General features: G+C 45.4%; 5 protein-coding genes across 5 annotated transcripts; 4 read left to right on the plus strand and 1 right to left on the minus strand.

Moving 5' to 3' along the window:
* Positions 1-6,666: 6,666 nt before the first annotated feature.
* Positions 6,667-6,904, minus strand: PHALS_00727 (uncharacterized protein; the record flags this gene model as incomplete). The annotated part of the gene is made up of 2 exons (XM_024730452.1): positions 6,667-6,725; positions 6,799-6,904. 2 exons carry the CDS (start codon positions 6,902-6,904, stop codon positions 6,667-6,669), a joined length of 165 nt encoding a protein of 54 aa, XP_024580728.1.
* A 2,538-nt stretch (positions 6,905-9,442) lies between these two features.
* Positions 9,443-12,682, plus strand: PHALS_00728 (uncharacterized protein; the record flags this gene model as incomplete). The annotated part of the gene is made up of 2 exons (XM_024730453.1): positions 9,443-10,846; positions 11,036-12,682. 2 exons carry the CDS (start codon positions 9,443-9,445, stop codon positions 12,680-12,682), a joined length of 3,051 nt encoding a protein of 1,016 aa, XP_024580729.1.
* A 510-nt stretch (positions 12,683-13,192) lies between these two features.
* On the plus strand, positions 13,193-13,522 carry PHALS_00729 (uncharacterized protein; the record flags this gene model as incomplete). The annotated part of the gene is made up of 1 exon (XM_024730454.1): positions 13,193-13,522. The coding sequence occupies one exon, from the start codon at positions 13,193-13,195 to the stop codon at positions 13,520-13,522; it is 330 nt and encodes a 109-aa protein (XP_024580730.1).
* Positions 13,523-15,212: 1,690 nt separating this feature from the next.
* PHALS_00730 (serine threonine protein kinase) lies at positions 15,213-16,124 on the plus strand (the record flags this gene model as incomplete). The annotated part of the gene is made up of 1 exon (XM_024730455.1): positions 15,213-16,124. The coding sequence occupies one exon, from the start codon at positions 15,213-15,215 to the stop codon at positions 16,122-16,124; it is 912 nt and encodes a 303-aa protein (XP_024580731.1).
* A 287-nt stretch (positions 16,125-16,411) lies between these two features.
* Positions 16,412-16,789, plus strand: PHALS_00731 (uncharacterized protein; the record flags this gene model as incomplete). The annotated part of the gene is made up of 1 exon (XM_024730456.1): positions 16,412-16,789. The coding sequence occupies one exon, from the start codon at positions 16,412-16,414 to the stop codon at positions 16,787-16,789; it is 378 nt and encodes a 125-aa protein (XP_024580732.1).
* Between the last annotated feature and the right edge of the window lie 2,344 nt (positions 16,790-19,133).

Consider the following 19,133-nt stretch of genomic DNA (forward strand, 5'->3'; position numbering starts at 1 on the left):
ACAATCTTGTGCGACCCGCCCTTCCTCACAAGGGCACGTGTAACCCCGTTACAATCTTCCCCATTAAAATTGTGAATATCCTCAATTCACAATTAACGGTCGCCTCATACGAGGCTCGTGGATCTGAGGTACCTTCACGTTCATAAGAAAAACTTGAACCATTCTCCGCTCTATGAGCACTGTGTCTACGACACACAAAACATCCAGCCTATGGACACCATGTCTGTTCCCCGATCTCCGGCTTCCGGCGGAAGTGGTATCATTACCAATCGCCTCGACGATGCACAGAAGTAGCAATCGGAAGCTGCTCACAGGATGTCTCTCCTGCGCTCGTATCTACATTCGGTCTTAGATCCTCACGTGGAATACGGCTTCTGCTCGGCGAATTCCGCTACTGAAGCAAAAGACGCGATCAGTCGATCGTTAGGCGTTTACGTTGTCGGGCCTCCGGCCAACACACAAGCTGAGCTTGATCAACGGAAAGCTTTGCGAGCTCAATTTCTGGTAACCCAAGGATCGGCATCGCACTCGCCTTCAAGCTATGCGGACCATCCCTATGGTGCTCGCCCCTGGTAAAAGCGCTGCAGATGACGATGTGCTCTATGATCGGTGGGTGCAGCGGCACCGGAAACTGTCTTCGCTGTCTGCCTTACTGAGAAGTCACAAGGAAGTGGACGTGCGCGTTGAGCGCCGTCTTAGAAGATTGCCGAACTCAATGCGCAGCGCCGAATTCTGCGTATTGTCGCCCTGCGACATATGAAACTCCACAACGCTTCTGCGAGCTTTGCGGTTTCTCGTACGGGTGAGGGGTGAGTCTACGACCACAGCAGCTCAGGGCCATGGCTTCAGCTCAAATCATGGCCATCCGGCTTCCCGGGGTACTGCCGAGAAGCGCGGTGCGCAAAACGACGTGAAGCGTCATGATCCTTCTGATTATAAGCGTCTACGACGTCTGAGCAGTCTTGCCGAAGTGGCACCCCAAAGTCCCACGATTTCTCAAATTTAGGTATCCCCGCCACTTCACAAGATATTGGATTTAACCCCGTCGACGACGTCGACGCACAAGGCGCTCCACGTGGTAGCGGGTGCCACCATTCTCATCGAGAGAGTCGGCAGGGTACAATGACGACTTGGTTGATCGCCGTCCGGTGACAAGCGATGTACTTTGAGCGTTGATATACAGAGTCTGTCGTCATCGGCCTTCTGCCAAGTATCTCTCCGAGGTCGTCTACCGCTGTGCGGTATACCTCTAGAGCATACCGCACTTTGCGCGCCGACTGCCTCGCATCGAGCATTATCATGCTCTTTCAGAGCGACTCCTAGCCGTCGAGCAGGCAAATACGTCACGAAATGTGACGATGGAGCGGCTTGCATCGTGAGAAACGGAAGCTGTTGAGCTGTTGCACTCCGTGCTCAGAACCAGTTGCTGGTTCAACTTCTGGGTGGCCGGGCGCCTTTGGGCACCGCCCCGCCGCCAAAGCTTCCGCGTTTAATTGCGCCGGATCCCTGAAGGAACGTCAGGTCGGTGACCTCAGCTTAGCTTCCTCTATGCAAAGAGCTACGGCAGCCCCGCTGTACTTGGTAGCACTCGAAGTCAATTTACGCCTGAGTCGTTATAACTGATCCTCTGTGAGGATATAAAGGAATACTCCTCTTTGCTCTAGGGCACGCAGGACGGGCATAATAAGCTGATGTCCCTACTGGGCCCTGAGACGTGGAGCAACCTCGTTGTACAAGAGCCCGAGGCCATAAGCGCGCGCATGAATGCGTTTTCAAACTATGAAAATGCTCTGCTAGAGCACTTACTGCAGTTGTCAGCGTCGACAGCGTCTATGACGCCAACATCGACGACGGATGATTACTTTCGACCCAGGCCGCTTATGGTGAACGTTAAGACCTTTAAGGGTAAGGATGAAGAGAATCTTCTTCTGTGGATGAGAGAGGCCGAGATAGCTTTGTGATCCGCCATGCTCCAGAGTAAGCAGCAGCGCTTGGCGCTAGCTATCTCCAAGCTCGGGGGTCGAGCGCGAGATTGGGCACTAACGTGCGGCGCTTCGGTTGATGCTGCGTTCCCCTTTTGGAATGAGCAGACGCGTCAGCTTCTGCGAGTGCTCTCGCTGCCTAATCAGGCGTATCGCGTGAGATCGCGTCTCCTTGCTGCACAACAGAGCAAGAAGAAGTTGGTGGACTTTGTCCAAGACTTGAGAACTCTTATCGCTGGGATGGCAGCAGATATTCTCCCCGAGGCGGTCGCAGTCACCGTCTTCAAGGAGAACCTCCGCACTGGCGTGGCCAGAGTTTTTCGTGTGCACCCGTCTTCTTTTGAAGAAGAGGTGAATGTGGCATTAAGTGCCGAATTAACTTAAAAATAGGCACGGATTCGTTGAAATGCACATTCTCATAGCTCGTTAAGCGGGCACGAGCTGATGGACCTCAGGTATGCGGAGAGAGGGCAGAGCTCCGATTTGCTGCCAGCGATTAAAGGTGTTATGTCTGTGGAGACACCCGTCACCTTCGGACGGGTTGTCCCTTGCGCAAGGTGCGTAAATGTTAGGCGAATCGACTTTCTACTTCTAACCAGTCCAGTTTGACGCAAGAAAACAAGACCACCCATTAGGCGCGGGACGCCCTACTGAGGGAGAACTGAGTTCTGTTGAGCCTCAAAGAGGTAGAGGGCACCAGGGCCCAGCCCCAATGAGCTGCGTGATCTTGAACACAGAACGTGTGTGTAAGCCAGGCTAGCTGATCGTAGAAGCGATTGTAAAAAGCTTTGATGATCCATGGAAAATCCTTGTTGATTCTGGTGCGTCAGGCAATATGCTCGACGCTCCACGATCGAATGAAGTCAGCTGTATGCTGAAGCGCGATCGGGTTACACCGTAACTGTTCACTTAGTAAAGGGGACTTGCGTTACTGCGCCGGATGAAGCTGTCCAAGAGGACACTCAGAGAGTGCACAATGCACGAAGTGATCCGTGTGTATCGTCGATCCCAAAGGATCCTTTGGATTCATATTATGCTTTGGTAAAGGAATTCCAAGACGTTGTCTCCAAAAACCCGCCGACGGTCCTACCTCCGGACCGAGGTGTGCGTCATGAGATTGGCCTGGCTTCGGGAACCAGATACTGCGTGACACGTCAATGACCCCGGCCCAAAGAGCAGTGTGACGTCATTGACGCCTTTTTCCGTGCGAAGCACGAGGCCATCATTTCGGCACAAACGCCAATTCCTAGAAAGGAGTTCTTCAGAGCAATGTGGTTAGCTCTACAAAGTACAGCGCACTTGACTTGGTCGATAGTTGTTACCAATTGCTCATGGGAGGGAGTGATATTCCGCTGGCAGCGGTGAGTTTTCGGAGCGGGGTGCGCTGGGAGAGGCTGGTGATGCGACAAGGACTGTCAAATGCACCATTAACATTTTATGGTCTTTTGACGCAGTTGTTTAGGCCCCGCCGGGTCGTATGCACAGATATTTTTGACAACATCTTCGTTCACAGTTGTGCGATGCACGGGAGGACAGATGATAAAACCGCATCGTCTATTTAAGAGCGGTGCTCGAGTACATGCGCACGAATAAGCTGTATGCAAAAGCCGGTAAGTACATTTTCGGCGCGGAAGAAATTCACTTTTTATGGTGATTCGTTGGGAAGCGTGGCTTTTGAGCGGATTCCGCTAAGGTCAAGGCAATTGTGGACTGGCCGGTTCCAAAAAGCCAAAAGAGCTTGCGCAAGTGGCTTGGCCTCGCCAACAACTTGCACAAGTATAGCGCGAATTATGTGGAAATGGCACGGCCATTGTCTCATCTCCTTAGAAAGGGGATTGGTGTTGGGACCGAACATCGGGAGGCTTTTGCCAGAATTTAAGAGACCCTCCATTATGCACCAATATCGTCGTTATCAGACCCCGATCGTCCTTTTAGTGTCGGTTGTGACGCTTTGGATTTTCGCACTGCTACCAGCAGACGCCGAGGGGCGGGACCGAGTGATCGCGCTCGAATCCCGCCAGCTTAAGCCTGCGGAGAGGAACTACCTAGTCCACGACAGGGTTATACTTGCGATGAAGTATGCACTTGTCAAGTTCGACTGCACCTGCTGGGCACAAAGCCGTTCGTGATCTACACACATCATGCGTCACTACGCACTGCGACTCAATCGCCTCACTCTCGCTGGGGATTGCCAGGTGGCTCATATTCTGAATATAAATACGGGGTGAAAGTATAACCCAGAAAAGCTGAATGTTTTGGCTGATGCGCTGACACGCAGACCGGATTATGAGCTTGCTCATGTCACGACAGTGACGTCGTCAATGAGGGATTTGATCCGCGCCTCATACGCGGGTATTAATATACGCTACAGGCTCTCGGGGGCAAGGAGCTCGGAATTTGGAATTTCGGACAAGAAAATTGTCGGCGCGTTTGCGACTACGGTTACACCCATATACGTTGAGTGACGGGTAGCTGTATTATAGCACCAATTCAACGGATACGCCACGAATTGTAGTTCCTCACGACGAGAATTTAAAATATCGTACTTACTATGAGGCCAACGACACCCCACTGAATGGTCATCTCGGTCGTGAGAAGACGTACAGCTCGGTGAGTTGCCACTATTGGTGGCACAAGCTGTACAATTGGACGAGAACATATTTGCGCACGTGTGAGACGTGTCGGAGGGTGAATTTCCTTCGAATGCGGCGGCGCCGCTGGCCAGTCTACCGATATCCTTCGGGTGCTGGCGGTCCATGAGTATACACTTTGTGTTTGGCCTGTCGAAGGACTCGGCAGGCAACACGTGTGTGGTGATCTCTGTGGACTGTTTGAGCAAGATGAATCATCTTGCGACGGTAGCGGACACAACGATGGTGTGGGTACAGCGACGCTGTTAGTGGATCGTGTCTTTCAACAGCATGGACTTCCGGAGTCAAATGTCTCTGATAGAGACTGCGCTTCACTGGGAAGTTTTGGTCTACACTCTTGAGGGTGCTGGGCATCAAGTTGGCTATCTCAACAGCGGACTATCCACAGACCGATTGTCAGACTGAGCGCGTGAATCGCGTTGTCGAAGACGTTCTCCTCAGCGTCTGCGCTGAGACGCCGAAGCGCTGAAGCGCTATCTTGCCACTTGTAGAGTTTGCTCTGAATAATGCAGTGCATTCGTGTACCGGCTATACGCCGTTCTACGTGAACGGAATTATTAATCCTCACTTCCTGCTGACGCCGCCATCCCATGGCTCAGGGCTTGGTGGGGGAGGATAGCCGAACGGCTAGCTGATGTCTACCCCCTCACCCTGCGAAAAAAAATCGGATACTTCCTGTCTACAAGACTGAGTGTCTTATGACACGTTCGCGAAGCGATGACTGAAAGCGAAGACATGCAGAAGAAATATGCTGACGGAAAAGGAAGAAGAAATGTCGAAAACATTAAGGTCAGATACCTTGTTTTATTAAGTGCTAAAAACCTTTCTACACATGCGGTTTCTGCTGTCTTTAAGATGAATTTACGCCCACGGTTTATTGGACATTTTAAGGCCGTGGCCAAGCGAGGCCTAGCGTATACGCTGAACTTTCCGAGAAGGATACGCATCCACCCAGTGTGTAGCAGATCGCAATCCGCTACTTCTAAGTACTAAAGCCTTACCAAGGCAACTGTAAAAAAAGGAGACTGTATTTAATTGTTTTAGTTGCGGCAGAGCCGTCAATATCTAAATTCTAGGTCTTCTTAAATAATATAGTAATACCTAAATAATGTAGCAAAACCTAATCAATATAGTAATATGCATTACTGCTGGCAATCCTGTCGTGTGGTGGCTTCTTGTTACGGTGTAGCCACACCACTGTGTGATTACAACCACTGTGTACTACACACCTATGTACGGTCGCACAAGATTGTCCGACCCGACCCTCCTTACAAGAGTACGCGTAACTCCGTTACAAGCTCATACTAGCTTAAAAGTAACGCTCAATGAGCACCCATTGCCCTTGAAGGAATACTGGAGGAAAACCTCCATCGCTTTAAACCCTACATTACCTGCTCCTATGAGCATTTTCCACCGTAAGCTTTTCTCTTACGTGTTTTCAGTGGCTCAACAAGCCTTAAAGATTGACCCGGTCCTCGCGGTCGACGATATCAAGCCAGTCCAATTCGGTGATCTTGGTGAAAACGGTCGTAGCGACTATCTGAGTCCCGACCCCGCGCCACCACCAAGAGGCAAACGGCAGAACCGTTTACGGACAGAAATATTCTCTAAGCTCCACCTATCCTCCAAGCGAATCGCGCACTTTGAATGCGTTTTCGTCAATCAACACGTTGCGAAACTCTACCTTGAAGCTCACGATGACGTCTAGCTCATCTCCAATGAGCTGTGCCTGGCTCAGGGAGCCAAGCTTGCCTGTTTACAACGAAGAGTCGCTACGACTATTGCAGACTTGATCACGTCGAGATTAAGGATTTATTATATCTTATTTTCTCGCCGGGCCAGGATGAAGCCCTTACACCCCTATGCTTGCGAGTTGTTTGCTCAAACAAAGAGCACGACAAGCCGATAGTGCATGCCACATCGTAGAAACATGACTAAGCGGACGCTTTTTTCAAATTAGGTATAGGGTGATAAGGATAGTTGTTGTGAATTCAAGTCGAGCTAAAAGCGACATGATTTAAGCATTGTGTCAGCTACGGGCTTTTAATTGACTCTTCGGGTACTGAAGACTGCCCAACCCAATTAGGTGAGGCTGCCAATAGAAACCGGAAGCGATAGAAAGGACACATTAAAAAGCTGCTGATTAAATTGGGTGACGCGTGGACCGACAATAGCAAGGGTGCAGTCTTTGGTGGTTCGTTTTAACTGAAATTTTCGACGTCCGCGATCAGATAATACCTCAGCGATGCACAAAGTAAAAGCAAGATCCATTAGCCGACGGTGAACGATCGGAAGTTCGCAAAAAAAGTTTTGGTCGATATTGAATGATAAACACCAAGTCATGCAAATTGTCGGGGTAAGTAGAATTGCTTTATGGCAGATAAGAAATGGGAAACTAGTCAGGGCAGAGTAATCGATGAATTATTTTGTTGCACTCTACCTGAACGGTTTATTTTACTCAAAGACTTTTACAACTTTAACAATTGTCCTGACTTGTTGCCTTTGAATCTTCCTGTCACAATTTCCATACACTACGGAGAACCTAGTTGATTCTCAAATGCGCCTTGCTTGGGACGTGCTTCCCGTGAAGCCGCGGACGTGCTGTCCGGAGATGCACACCGTGCAGAAGAAGAAGAAGGGCTTTGCCCACGGGCGCCGGACGCCCTCGGATCCGGCTAGGCTGGGTGGTTTTTGTGTCATTGACGCAGGGCACATTGAGCGGAGAATGTTCAAGGATCTTCTAGAGGACGTGACGGTGTCTCAGATACACGAGCGTGTATGAGGCGAAAGTTAGATGTGAATAATAGGATTCACGGCTCTGGCTGTCGCCTTCAATACCTACCCAGTGCTCAGTCGATGTGACCCCATGGATGCGAGGTCATAGAAACGATCTCTCATTTTTTTTGGTACTGTGACTTTCTCCTACAAGTTTGGGCAGACTGGATAACCAGTTTCTACGCCTTTTTTTTCCTGGCGCACTTGGAGTCCCATGGGACTCAGTCTGATTTTTTAAGCTGGAATCTAAACCTAAACCGGCGGCCAAGGCCCGCTATGGCTATAGACTCTTTGTGGTTTTTCACATTATTTGATTAGTGATTTTCTGGTGTATATGGCTACATCGGAATGATATCCGCTTTCACGACTTTCATGCCACTGTTATGGACGTCTAAGCTCGGTCAATGCCGTCGTAGTGCTCCACATTGAGCGATACTATCAATATCTTCTACCTTAATCTCTGAGCAATAAATGACGCAGTCTGCAAGAGCTGCAGGCTAACAGAACGATCTTTCTGAAGCGCCACCACTGTGTCCCGAGGCTATGCATCATTAACGGCTTTCTACTGTGTGACGACAAATTTGTGTTAACAGTGGCTGCATTGCCATGACCACCCTTAACGTTTCCCATATCCATTTTTCGCATGTCGAAAATTGGGTACATTCTCACTGAAAGAGATTAAGAGTATGCCGCTCTGTTTATCAAACGGGCAAAACGTTTTTGAGTTTAGACCTCTCCTTAATCCTTTCGGACTTTATTTTGGAGCTGGGGGCTTGGGGGTTAGTGGGAGGTTTTCTCCTACTGTGCAAGTTCGTCGAGCCCGGTTTAATACTGTGTCCAAGTGGGACCACGGGTTCACGCGATCATCGTCGCAATTTGCGCAGCCGGTTGGTGTGATAGACTTCAAACGTTAGCAATCTGTATGCCTTACATAACCGCCTACTATCGTTTCCCCTGAGGGCATCAGTAAGCGTTAAGGTGGCTCTTTCCAATGGGATTTCGCTTTCGCATACCACCGGTGGTTCTTCTCGATGGGATCTCGCATATCACCGTTGCCTAGCTGAACGATTTCCCGATGACAATCCGGAATGATTTACCGCAAAAAACCAAATTTAGACTTCTTAGAAGAAGACAGAATCCATAAATCCCAAGACCATCACCAGAACCAACCCAATTTTCGGCCGCGGGGGAACTTGGACGTGCGATCTCCAACTTGGCCCATGCATACTTGGAAATTGTATGGACTACGTTTTTTTTCGTGGTTTTGCTGGATTATAGGGTAGCTAGGCATTTTGCCGAATAATCAGTGTTATGAAAGTTATTTCTCTGAGGAGTGCGTCACAAAAATCGATTTGGATCCAACGTAGCAAAGCCCAAGCGGCTCAATTTAACAAGTTAAGGCGTGTCAAGCTTTTTCACGATTTTTTACTGTTGTCAGGGATACTTTTGGACGCATAATGAATGGCTGCATAATGCTGACCATCTTCTGAGGTTCAAATGAGTCAGGAGATTAATGGATGAAGTAACACCGAATTCCTGTATACTGCAATCATAAGATTGTAGTCCTTTAGAGAGTAGCATTAATATTAGGACTGCTGTCTTGATTGTCAAAGCAGCCTTGTCGGGCGACTTTGAACCACCAAAAACGGTTAGATGCTAATTCAAGAACACGACCAAGCTGTCGTAATTAAAACATTTGCAAAGTCATGATTGGGATACCGACCGCTTTATAATATTCGACACTGTACATTCGAACGGACAGTTAATAATAGGAACATACAGCTCGTAAAATTGGCGATGTCATTTTACCTTTTATGAGTGGGCACATGCAATACAAACCGCGGAAGAATGCATTTTCAAGGAAGATGGATGATATGATTTTTCAAACAAGAAGAACCAGAAAATCCCTGAAGAAAAGTTTTTTATGTCATATTCTACCTTACCATAAAAATGACAGTCTGTTGACTGCCGCATATATTTTTCGGGAATACTTCTGCTTTATTTTTACCCGTAACGCACTTTGCATGTTTGGTCATGGATGGAATACGAAGCTCTCGCAAGTCCAGCAAGTATCTTACCACAAAACCCCCACATGGGGCATTTTCAGTCTTAGGAGGTGCAGTGTTCCACATCAACTCATCAGCCTCATCAAATGCACAAGATTGTCAACCTGTATCGACTACCGAGGCGTATTCTACTCGCAATAATCAAGTTGAAACGGAAAGGGAATTCGATGTGAAAGCGTTTCTGTTGAATCAAAAGGGTTCTCAACCTTTGCACAGAAGCTCTTTGTTCCAAATTGCCCCATTAGGTGAACAAAAGGTAGCCATTGATCGTTCAAAAAATTTAGAGCATAGTTTGTTACCCCAGTCGAAGATTGGTTCATCAAAGTCTACGAGTAAACTTCCTCGTGTTGCAAGCACCAAATTTCGAAAATTACAATCAAGGCAGCATTCGGAAGAAGGCGATGCATCAGGTTCGCGTTATTATTCCATCGAAAAAATGTCTAGTAGGAGCCTTCACGCGACTCAAAATCAGAATAAGACGTGGTTATATATCCCTGGCTTTGGTGAGCGGGGCTTGGGAACTCGAGGTATGGAAAAGACAGACGTCACTTGTGTCGATCGCCCATGTCGAAGAGTGGATCTACTCGATCTGGAGCAATGTTTCGATACAGCTATTCAGTTTATCGACAAGAACGAGCATATTGATATTGCGAGTGAAGAGAAATTGTCCATGCTTGATCAGGATTATATGGCAATTTATGCTCATATAAAACAACGATACAGCGTGGAAGCTGGTGAAACTTCATCTGATAGCTGCAAAAAGCTCGCGAAGGTTTTGTTTGAGCAAAAGTGGTCGGATTTGATCATTGGCGAGCTTGAGTCCATGCTGACAAACTCATTTCTTGAACAAGGCGTCGTTCTTGGTAAAGCTCGCATGGTGTATGCTAAGACATTTTTTGAGCTTGAAAACATATACAAGCTCCAGTGGAATCTATTCTTGCAAGAGAAGAAACAAGTGGAAGATCTCAGGCTTCAAGTACATCGAATTGATGAGGTGCATGAAGAAAATGTACAGAAGATACAAAAGCGTAATGATGCTGAGATGAACAAGCTACAAACGGCTTTTGAGAGCGAAAAGAGGGACTTGGAACAACAAGTGATTGATTTGAAGGAGCAAATGATGAAGATGAGCGATACCATGAAGACTCTAAATGCGATTTTTCGTCAAATGCGAGAAGATACGGAAAACGTTAAAGCCATGGAGTTGCACGAAAAATATAACAAGCTTGAGCATAAGTATGAACGATGTCACAAGGAGACGATACAGCTGCGCCCAGTCGTACAAGAAAAACAGCAGCTTGAAAGCAAATTGGAGGAACTTACTCGAGATCGAGATGCTTTGAGGGACAAACTGACCGATCTGAACAATTTAGTGAGTACAAAAGATAGCGTGATAGCATCTTTAATGGAACAGAACAGTAACTTGATAGCAGCTAAGGAGATAAAACTTTTTCGGGAAGAAGAAGTGCGAAGACAAGCAGAGGAAGCAGAAGAAGAGGAGCGAAATGCTTATTTGGTAGCAAACGACTTGGAGCCTTCAATAAGTAGACTATGCTTACAGTGCAAGCAATCGTTATGTATCGGTGACGCGAATAAAGGTTCTGTCGATAGAGTAGACAATGTTGATGTGGCTTCGACGTACAAGACTGAGACCCACAAGCCATCGAATGAGAGACGCATCCAGTGCCTCTATTATCGTGTTTTACTACCTAATTTAAACGGCTATCGTCCACAACGCGATGTTTCCTGGACGCTCAGTTGCATGCGATCCATCATTTATGCGAAGCAGCTAGACAACCTCATGTGTAAACATACTGCGGGGTTGTTTCCATTACGAATTCGTATGCCGGAGTTTGTATATGCGTGGTTCTCACCGTGGCGGTCATTGAAAACCGAAAAAGCTACTAGCAAACGTGCCGAGTGGGACACAAGTCATGCGAATATACAAATGCAAGCGAATGAGGATCGATGGTGTCTTTACTATGGTGTTAAAGCTCTTGTAAAACAAGGGTATCTGGAAGCAAAATTATTTTTATCCCTTCTTGACGAGAGAGATGGAGAAGATGAACACGTGTTTATGCTTTATTGTTACCATGTTTTGGACATCACATCAGAAGGACAGTTGAATTGGGGTCCATTAAGAGAGAAGGCTTCTTACCAAATCTTTTCGCAACAATATGATCTTTTACTTGGTACTGATCAAACGAAAGGTCCAGCATCTCGAGTGCGAGTACCAAAGAAGATTTGGATACCATTGAAACATGCATCACTTGCGACTAGTATCGTCCTTTCCAGAGCAACAGAATTTGAGCGAAATGTTCTTTTCAGTAAAATGACTGAGCATGAAGTAAAGGATGTCCCTGAAGACGAAAGACTAGATATATACATTAAGCCTCCGATGGAGGTAAAGGACGAGCTTACGAAGTCATTAGAGCATTTTGAAAATTTGGTTGAGGATACACAATCGCACGAATCACCTGGATTTATAGACGCGCATTTGTGGATTGATCTCATGATGCATGAATACAAAGAAGAGCAAGCGCATCGTCGTGCAGCTATTCGCCTTATGTTTCAAGCAGCCACGTCAACAGCAGTAGCGACATCAGATTCCACTGCTGAAACGGGGATATCCACAATGTCAAACATTTCTCAAACGTCAATGGATATGGAACAGTTTTATGCTATGGTACACACATTAAACGACGAGGTTCCGTCCTGGTTAGTCGCTATGTTGTATCGAAATGCTTACACTCGCGGCGATGGCGCAGTCACTTTCAATTCGTTTATGGAGGCAGCTGAGGCATGGCAATTTTTTTCAACATGCATGAGACTTAAGAGTCCAGACTCAATCGTTTCTAGTTTTCGTGGCCGCTCATATACTGAGACATCTGTACCCATAAGCTTAACCTCTCGTGCTGCGTCTAATCTGAATGAAAAATATATCCTGTGTCAGAATGAACTTGGAGCTACAATTGAACAATTACCCCTTTGGACACGTAGTATGGCCGACTCGCTTGCATTCGACATTTCAGTAATTCTACACGATGATAATTTTAGTGAAGTTCGACTGCTTTCGTTGTTGCAGAGGCTGATTGACATTTTTGGTGTGTCAAAGTTAATACAGAGAGAAATAACGGGCTCTCTCTCTGTCTCGAGCGACCTAAATAATATTGAAAAAGCACTTGATGCGATTATGAACTTTAAGTAATATAATCGATCTGATGTGGGGTTTAAATATATTTACACGATGAATGTTGGCTTCTCCTCTTTATTGTTTTGATATATAGACGGAGAAAGTTTTCAGCAGCGAGATTGTACTTGATTTCCACTGAGCTTGTCCGTAGTACATTTACATTTACAAGTATTCTGCAAAAAAGCATGGCGGTTGAATCACCCGATGAAGTAAATGAAAAAATCCGATCTTAGAAAAATCAGTTTCGTAATAATACTGATTATTACTACTTTTCGCACTTGTCGTTAAGTGTATGTTTAAGAACATAACGAATTCAAACTCAAGTTTGAGTTATGATCACATCGAGATCAAAGTATCAGTTCGACTAAATTCTACGATTATTCCAGTAATTGCCCAGAAAGAATGTGATGATCTTGATAGAAGTTTGACGACAGCAACTGGTTTGGAGTTTCTTTTCCTACTCATTCGCTGTTTTACGTTCCAATTCACAAGTGGCTTAAAAAAACAGCACCCCTCATTATCAAGATGATGAAGCACTCCATTCTTGCGCTACTCTTTATGTTTCTCGCTGTTCTTAATTGTGCTCAAGCTCAAGATGAGGCTTCAAACAATGTAGAACAACTTCCGGCCGGAGCGATACTCATTGGTGACGAGGATCCAATTCCTGAAACGAACAAGGAACATTTCGTAGGAGGCCGTGGTCGATTTTTCCGTCACCGCTTCCGATTTCCATATGCTGGTGGCTTTCGCTTTGGATGGCGGTATCCTCTCGGCTACTGGAATACAATCGGTCGTCCCATCTATGGTCCAACCTGCCTATTTGGTCGTCCTTTCGGTGGCTTTTTCTTTTGCTAATACGTGGTGAAGCAAGCTCCGATAAAGTCGAAAGCACTCGATGGTAAGTGCATGACGAGAGCAATGTGATTCTGAGTTGCGTTAGTAATAATCAATACACTTACTTTTTATGGCATGATTCCATTCTTTATGCCGCTTGTCATCTTTCGACACGGACCTTTAATGAATTGTCCACGATCTTCATATCTTTATACGACAACAATTAATCGGCGTATTTAGTTCTAGTTTTCTTGATCCAGATGCGGTGGTCCTCCAAGCTGTATTTTAAAGTACGAATACGTCAAGTGGAAAATGTTCAAATATATTGCAGATTGAGTTGGACGGCTTATTACTGTAGACAGTAGTTGGAACAGCGTTGAAAATGAAGCGCATTGACCTTTCGTGAACAGGTTGACTTGAAACGCGTGAGAAAAAATCTTAACTGTGCACACAAAACTGTGGCGGTGTATGTGACCTCAAAGAGACGGTCACAGGATATTTTCTTATCATCGCTATATAAAAGGCAATCATTGCCTCAGTGGCTTGGCTTCCCCTGTCATGATTTCATTTGTTGAGGAACGTCGAGTAAGTTCCATCATCACCTCAACTTTGATTTGTCTTTCTTGACGTGCATCAGTTTCATAGCGTTAGTCATACTTACAGATCTCCTCGCAGACACACATGGCTCCCTTATCCTTTTCTCATGCTCCTCAAAGTATCTTTACTTTCCATGCTCAAGCATATCATTCTTACACTACTGATCTGAGCATATTTTCAAATTTTCAATACTAGACCAAAGGTTAGGTTTGATTACCAGCGAAGCTTTCGACGATTTACTGTCGCTCTATTTTGACGGCCAATTTATAACCGAGAGATCCGGCGCATCCAATATCTTTATGTAAATGTAATCTTAAATCGAAAGCTGTAGAATTTTCAACGGCTGCCAATAAATTACGAGTAGTCTGCAAAGTCTGAAGCAGACGAATATTTCGCACGCTCTGAGAAAGAATTAAGTATCGACTAACCGAGGTTGATGAGTTACCAACCTACGTCCTCAAATAAACTCAATGGCGTTGGAATTTGATTTCGTGTTATATGGTGATTAATATCCATGCATTTTTAATTCGTAATATCATTGAACAATGTCGTGACATTTTTGAAATGATATCATATACATGTTATCCTATGGCTTGAAGGTAATAGCTCTACGACTCATCTTCCTGGACAAAAATGTAGCTGGCTAGGATGGTCACGAATTTGAAAGCTGTTAACGATTGCCGTGTCAGTAAAATGGACATCCTTCTCTACTCTTCCTCGTACCTTCTTTCACTGAGCTGTAATCAACGGTAGCGTAAAATTGTAGATCTCTAACCCGTGACGAACGCGATCTGATTCATTTTACTTTTTCTTGTATCTTCTTGCACTGAGCTGCATTAACGGTATCGTGCGATGATACATCTTTATCTCTAACCCGTGACGAGCATGATCTAATTCGAATTGTATTGTGTGATCTCATACGTCAACTTACAGTATCAAGAAGATAAGACCTGACGACGCCAAAACTACAATTAGCTCAGAGCCTGTGACTACACAAGTTGAAACAATTTCTATACGCAGATGTTGAAACAAGAAATTTCATCGCTCGCTTCGGGCCCACCATTCAATGTTGTTTCAGATCCTCATTTCAATCGTTGCCATCACAGCAATTGTCATGCAAATACTTCACGAACGATACCAAGTCACTCGAGATCTCGGCGTCACAATGTACGGGTGCATTGTTGCTTGCGAAGACACAATAAATGATTGTAAAGTCAAGCCGAGTCCGGCACTCTTGCCTCCTGTCGTCGTCAAACAAGTATCACTTGAGCGTCTGGCTAGAACTATGAAAGAATTTTCGTTGAATAATCATCTTGTTGACAACCCATTTGTTGAGAAAGAGATTGGAGAAATCATACGAACAGCCGGGGGACATCCAAATCTTGTACAGTACAAAGACTCATTTATTGAACGACAAACGCTTTCGCTCGTGATGGAATATTGTGCAGATGGCGATTTGTACAACTATCTTAGTAGACAAAAACAACGAACCATGGCGTGTTCGAATGCACTACATGTGCTATTTCAAATTTCAACAGGGTTAGCATTTCTACACAAACACGGAATCGCACATCGTGATATTTCACTCGAAAACATAATGCTACATCAAGGACAGATTAAACTGGGTGATTTTGGGCTCGCTACATATGCTGCTAGTGCTAGTGGTTGTCAAGTGGGAAAGAAATACTACATGGCACCCGAGATTGTTGCAGGCAAGACGTACGATCCAAAGGTGGCTGATATTTGGTCGCTCGGGATCGTCATATTCATAATGCTTACAGGTTCGCCACTTGTACCACTAGCATCATCGTCCGTCAAGTCGTTCCGAATAGTACAACAAGTAGGTATCAAGCCAGTTCTTCAGGCTTGGGGGGTCGCGTCGACCATGTCAGCAAGCGCTCTACAGCTACTGTCCGGTATGTTGCAGACCGACCCGCAGAAGCGTCTGACAGTTACTCAAATCCTTGAGCATGGAGCGTTAGAATCATTCGTGGAGTGTGCTGATACGTCTAAACTCCATTGTTAGGGCTTATTTGGACAATACACTTCAAAGAATTTTGTTGTTGTAGTCATTCGCTCTGTCATTAGCATGGGTTCACCGTTGAAAGCCGTTTGATCTAGATATTTATGCTTTATTTAAGTATGCAAAAGGGTAAGCCAGCGGAAAGTGGTTTCACATGTTCTGGGCGGAAAGTCTCGTCCAATTAGAATTTACTCGGCCTCCTGCCACACTCCGTCATTTCCACTTTTCTTCGATTCTGACACTTTCACCTACAGTAACAAAGGGCTCTCGATTGAAAGCCCTCGGTCACGATGTGCCGCATTATCAATCCTTCTGAAGCTTTCTTTATGCCACCAACTGGAACTGATACTCCGTTCCTAGCGTCTCCTGTACTTGAATCCTTGTGCCCCCTCTATTCGTCCAAGGCAGCTGAAGTCCAAACACGTCCAACAACCAAGACGGTGTTACCCCTGCGATCAGGTCTTCAATTCATGCTGAGCTCTGAAGGCGTACAGTTTTTGGACCTTGCTTTTGTTGAAGAGGTTAAAGCACGAGTTGCCGAGCTAATAAGCACAGCCACGTCCTCCGATGTTTTCAGCAACAATGCGCGCCTGGCTCAGAAAACATTGAAGTTTCGAAGCATCATGCAGCACACGCAAACTAGCGATATGGCTATCGCTGCTCTTTAAATGGAGACTTTGACTGAAAATCCCGTCTTTGCTTAGGACGAGTCTTGCATTTTGTTATTGAATTTATTCATTGCAATTTAGGTTATTTTTTCTTTGTTGTGATAATCAGTAGGTAAATTTTCGAAAAGAAAATTTTATACGCGATAAATATTACACAGAATAGAGCAAACATTAATTGTAATTAATGTGATTTTTGGGAAAATTTAGCTCTGCACCCACAATCCCAAATGGTAAAAATATAGATTAAAATAAAGATGACAATTTTGAGTCATCATGCTCGTATAATTGTTGTCGAGAAAATATCAAATTCAAAATATTATTTTTTTAATGAAAAATTCCTCTCTGTGCTACCTCTACGCCTACAGATTGTAATTTGACTTATGTAGACCAATGCATTATGTCTGTAATCAATATACTGTGACCGTTACCGAAACCTTTGCGACGTTATTAACAAGCATTCAGCGGTGCAATCCCAACACTCCGCCCACCGCCAGATTTATCAACTTTGCTCTGACTTGGTCTTGTCACCCGATTCCTCGCGCAGAGCCTTGAGCGTCTTGGGTACGAGTGCCTCAGTCAGCATATATGCAAGTTGCTTCTTCGTATCGATGTAGTCGATCTTTTGTTTTCCATGCTATAAGTTCTCCCAAACAAAGTGGTACCCGATGTCCACGTTCTTTGAATATGTGTGGGACAAAGCTGTCACCCTTGGCTGTCTTTCCATGCTTGTGAGCCTTCCAATTGTACGTGACCCACGCCCTCGAGCAATGCGCGCGTCCAAAGTACTTGTGTTATTAAGCTAAGAGCCATATACTTGGCTACTGCAAAGCTCAGTGCGACGGCTTTCTGGTACTTGAACTTGAGAAAACCGATGCATTACTTATATGTATCAAAACACATAATACAGGGCTTCTGTCATCAGTGTTGCTGCGCCAGTCTGCATTACACAATCTTCGACCACTACCGTTTCGATTCCACCTTGTAGATGATATCCTGATGTCGAGTTGACTAGAAGTAGCGTAGTACACGAGTTATGGAGCTCCAATGTTGTAACCCGGGATTCTCGAGTTTACGAGACAGCCGGGTGACGACATATGCAATGTAAGAACGAATGCACGTATGTGCGAGGTCGCGTGTCAATTAGGCAACCGGTCGATCGTTCATCACCCGCAGCAAATAGTGCATCTCTTTTACTGCATTGATTCCTTTAATTATTCCTGGCAGGCAAGTCCCGTTCAATGTGGCCCATCTAGTCACACGCATAGCACTTTACCTAAAAACTACAGTTCATTCGTGGCTAGTAGCTCTTGCGGCCGATCCCCCAACTGCCCTTGAGACGTCGGTTGTTTTTAGTAGCGCAAAAGGTTTCTAAAAAAGCTTACTTCTCGTAACACAACTTCTATCGCTTCAACAGCTTCTCTCTGACTTCTTTTAGCTTGATTTTCTTGGTTGTTTCGCGGTGAAAAAGTCAGCCCATATTCCGACGGCAGGCTGTTCAGAATAATCACCAGGTGTGTTGACTCACACACGGGCTCTCACTTCACTTCGTCTGATGCATACCGCCATGCAAGAGCCACTCTCTTTTCATGAAGGCAACGTGTCATCGTGATATGATGGTACAGGGTGGAGTGGAAGTAGAACTCGAGATTCGTTCATCAAGCCTCCAAGACACGAGTAGCTGACCGAATCTTGGTCTGATGCTGGATACCGGTACACTAGCTATCTCTTCGTTATCTCGCTCTCATCTTCTCCTGTCGTGATGTGTCTTAAAAGCCCTTCTTTGAGACGGCCATCCTCATTTTGGATTCTCAATGGTGATTATAGCTATGAAGATGTCGTAAAACAAGACTTGGTTGCCGTTGTTATCATTTTTTCGGAAGTCCCAGGAATACGAAGGATAAATCCAGCAAAGAATATACCATTCGAAAGATCAAATACAATCTCCAGTCCAACAATTTGGATTCAAACGATCGAATTGATGCTTTTAGCTCAAACAAGAGGACTTCGATGAATTGGTTCTTTGCAGTAAAACTAATAAAATTGAAATGGAAACAAGTCCAACGCATCGCAAAGTCACATAGATGTAAACAACGAACACCAACATACTCGTAATATACTTTAAACAATTAACTTATGCCAAAAGAAGTAAGTGTTTTGATTTCCACTAGCGCAACTCAAAATTGCAACGCACTAATCATCAAGTGATTTTAGCATTGTCAAAGCTTGCTTAACCACGTATTTGCAAAAAAAGCCACCGAAAGGACGACCAATGTTGTTCTAGTAGCCGTGTTGGGATTACACCACTGAATGCTTGTTGGACAGGCGGATGACGTCAGATGGTTAC

Source organism: Plasmopara halstedii (assembly GCF_900000015.1).
Source record: "Plasmopara halstedii genome assembly, contig: Scaffold_1211, whole genome shotgun sequence".
Classification (NCBI taxonomy): Eukaryota; Oomycota; class Peronosporomycetes; order Peronosporales; family Peronosporaceae; genus Plasmopara; species Plasmopara halstedii.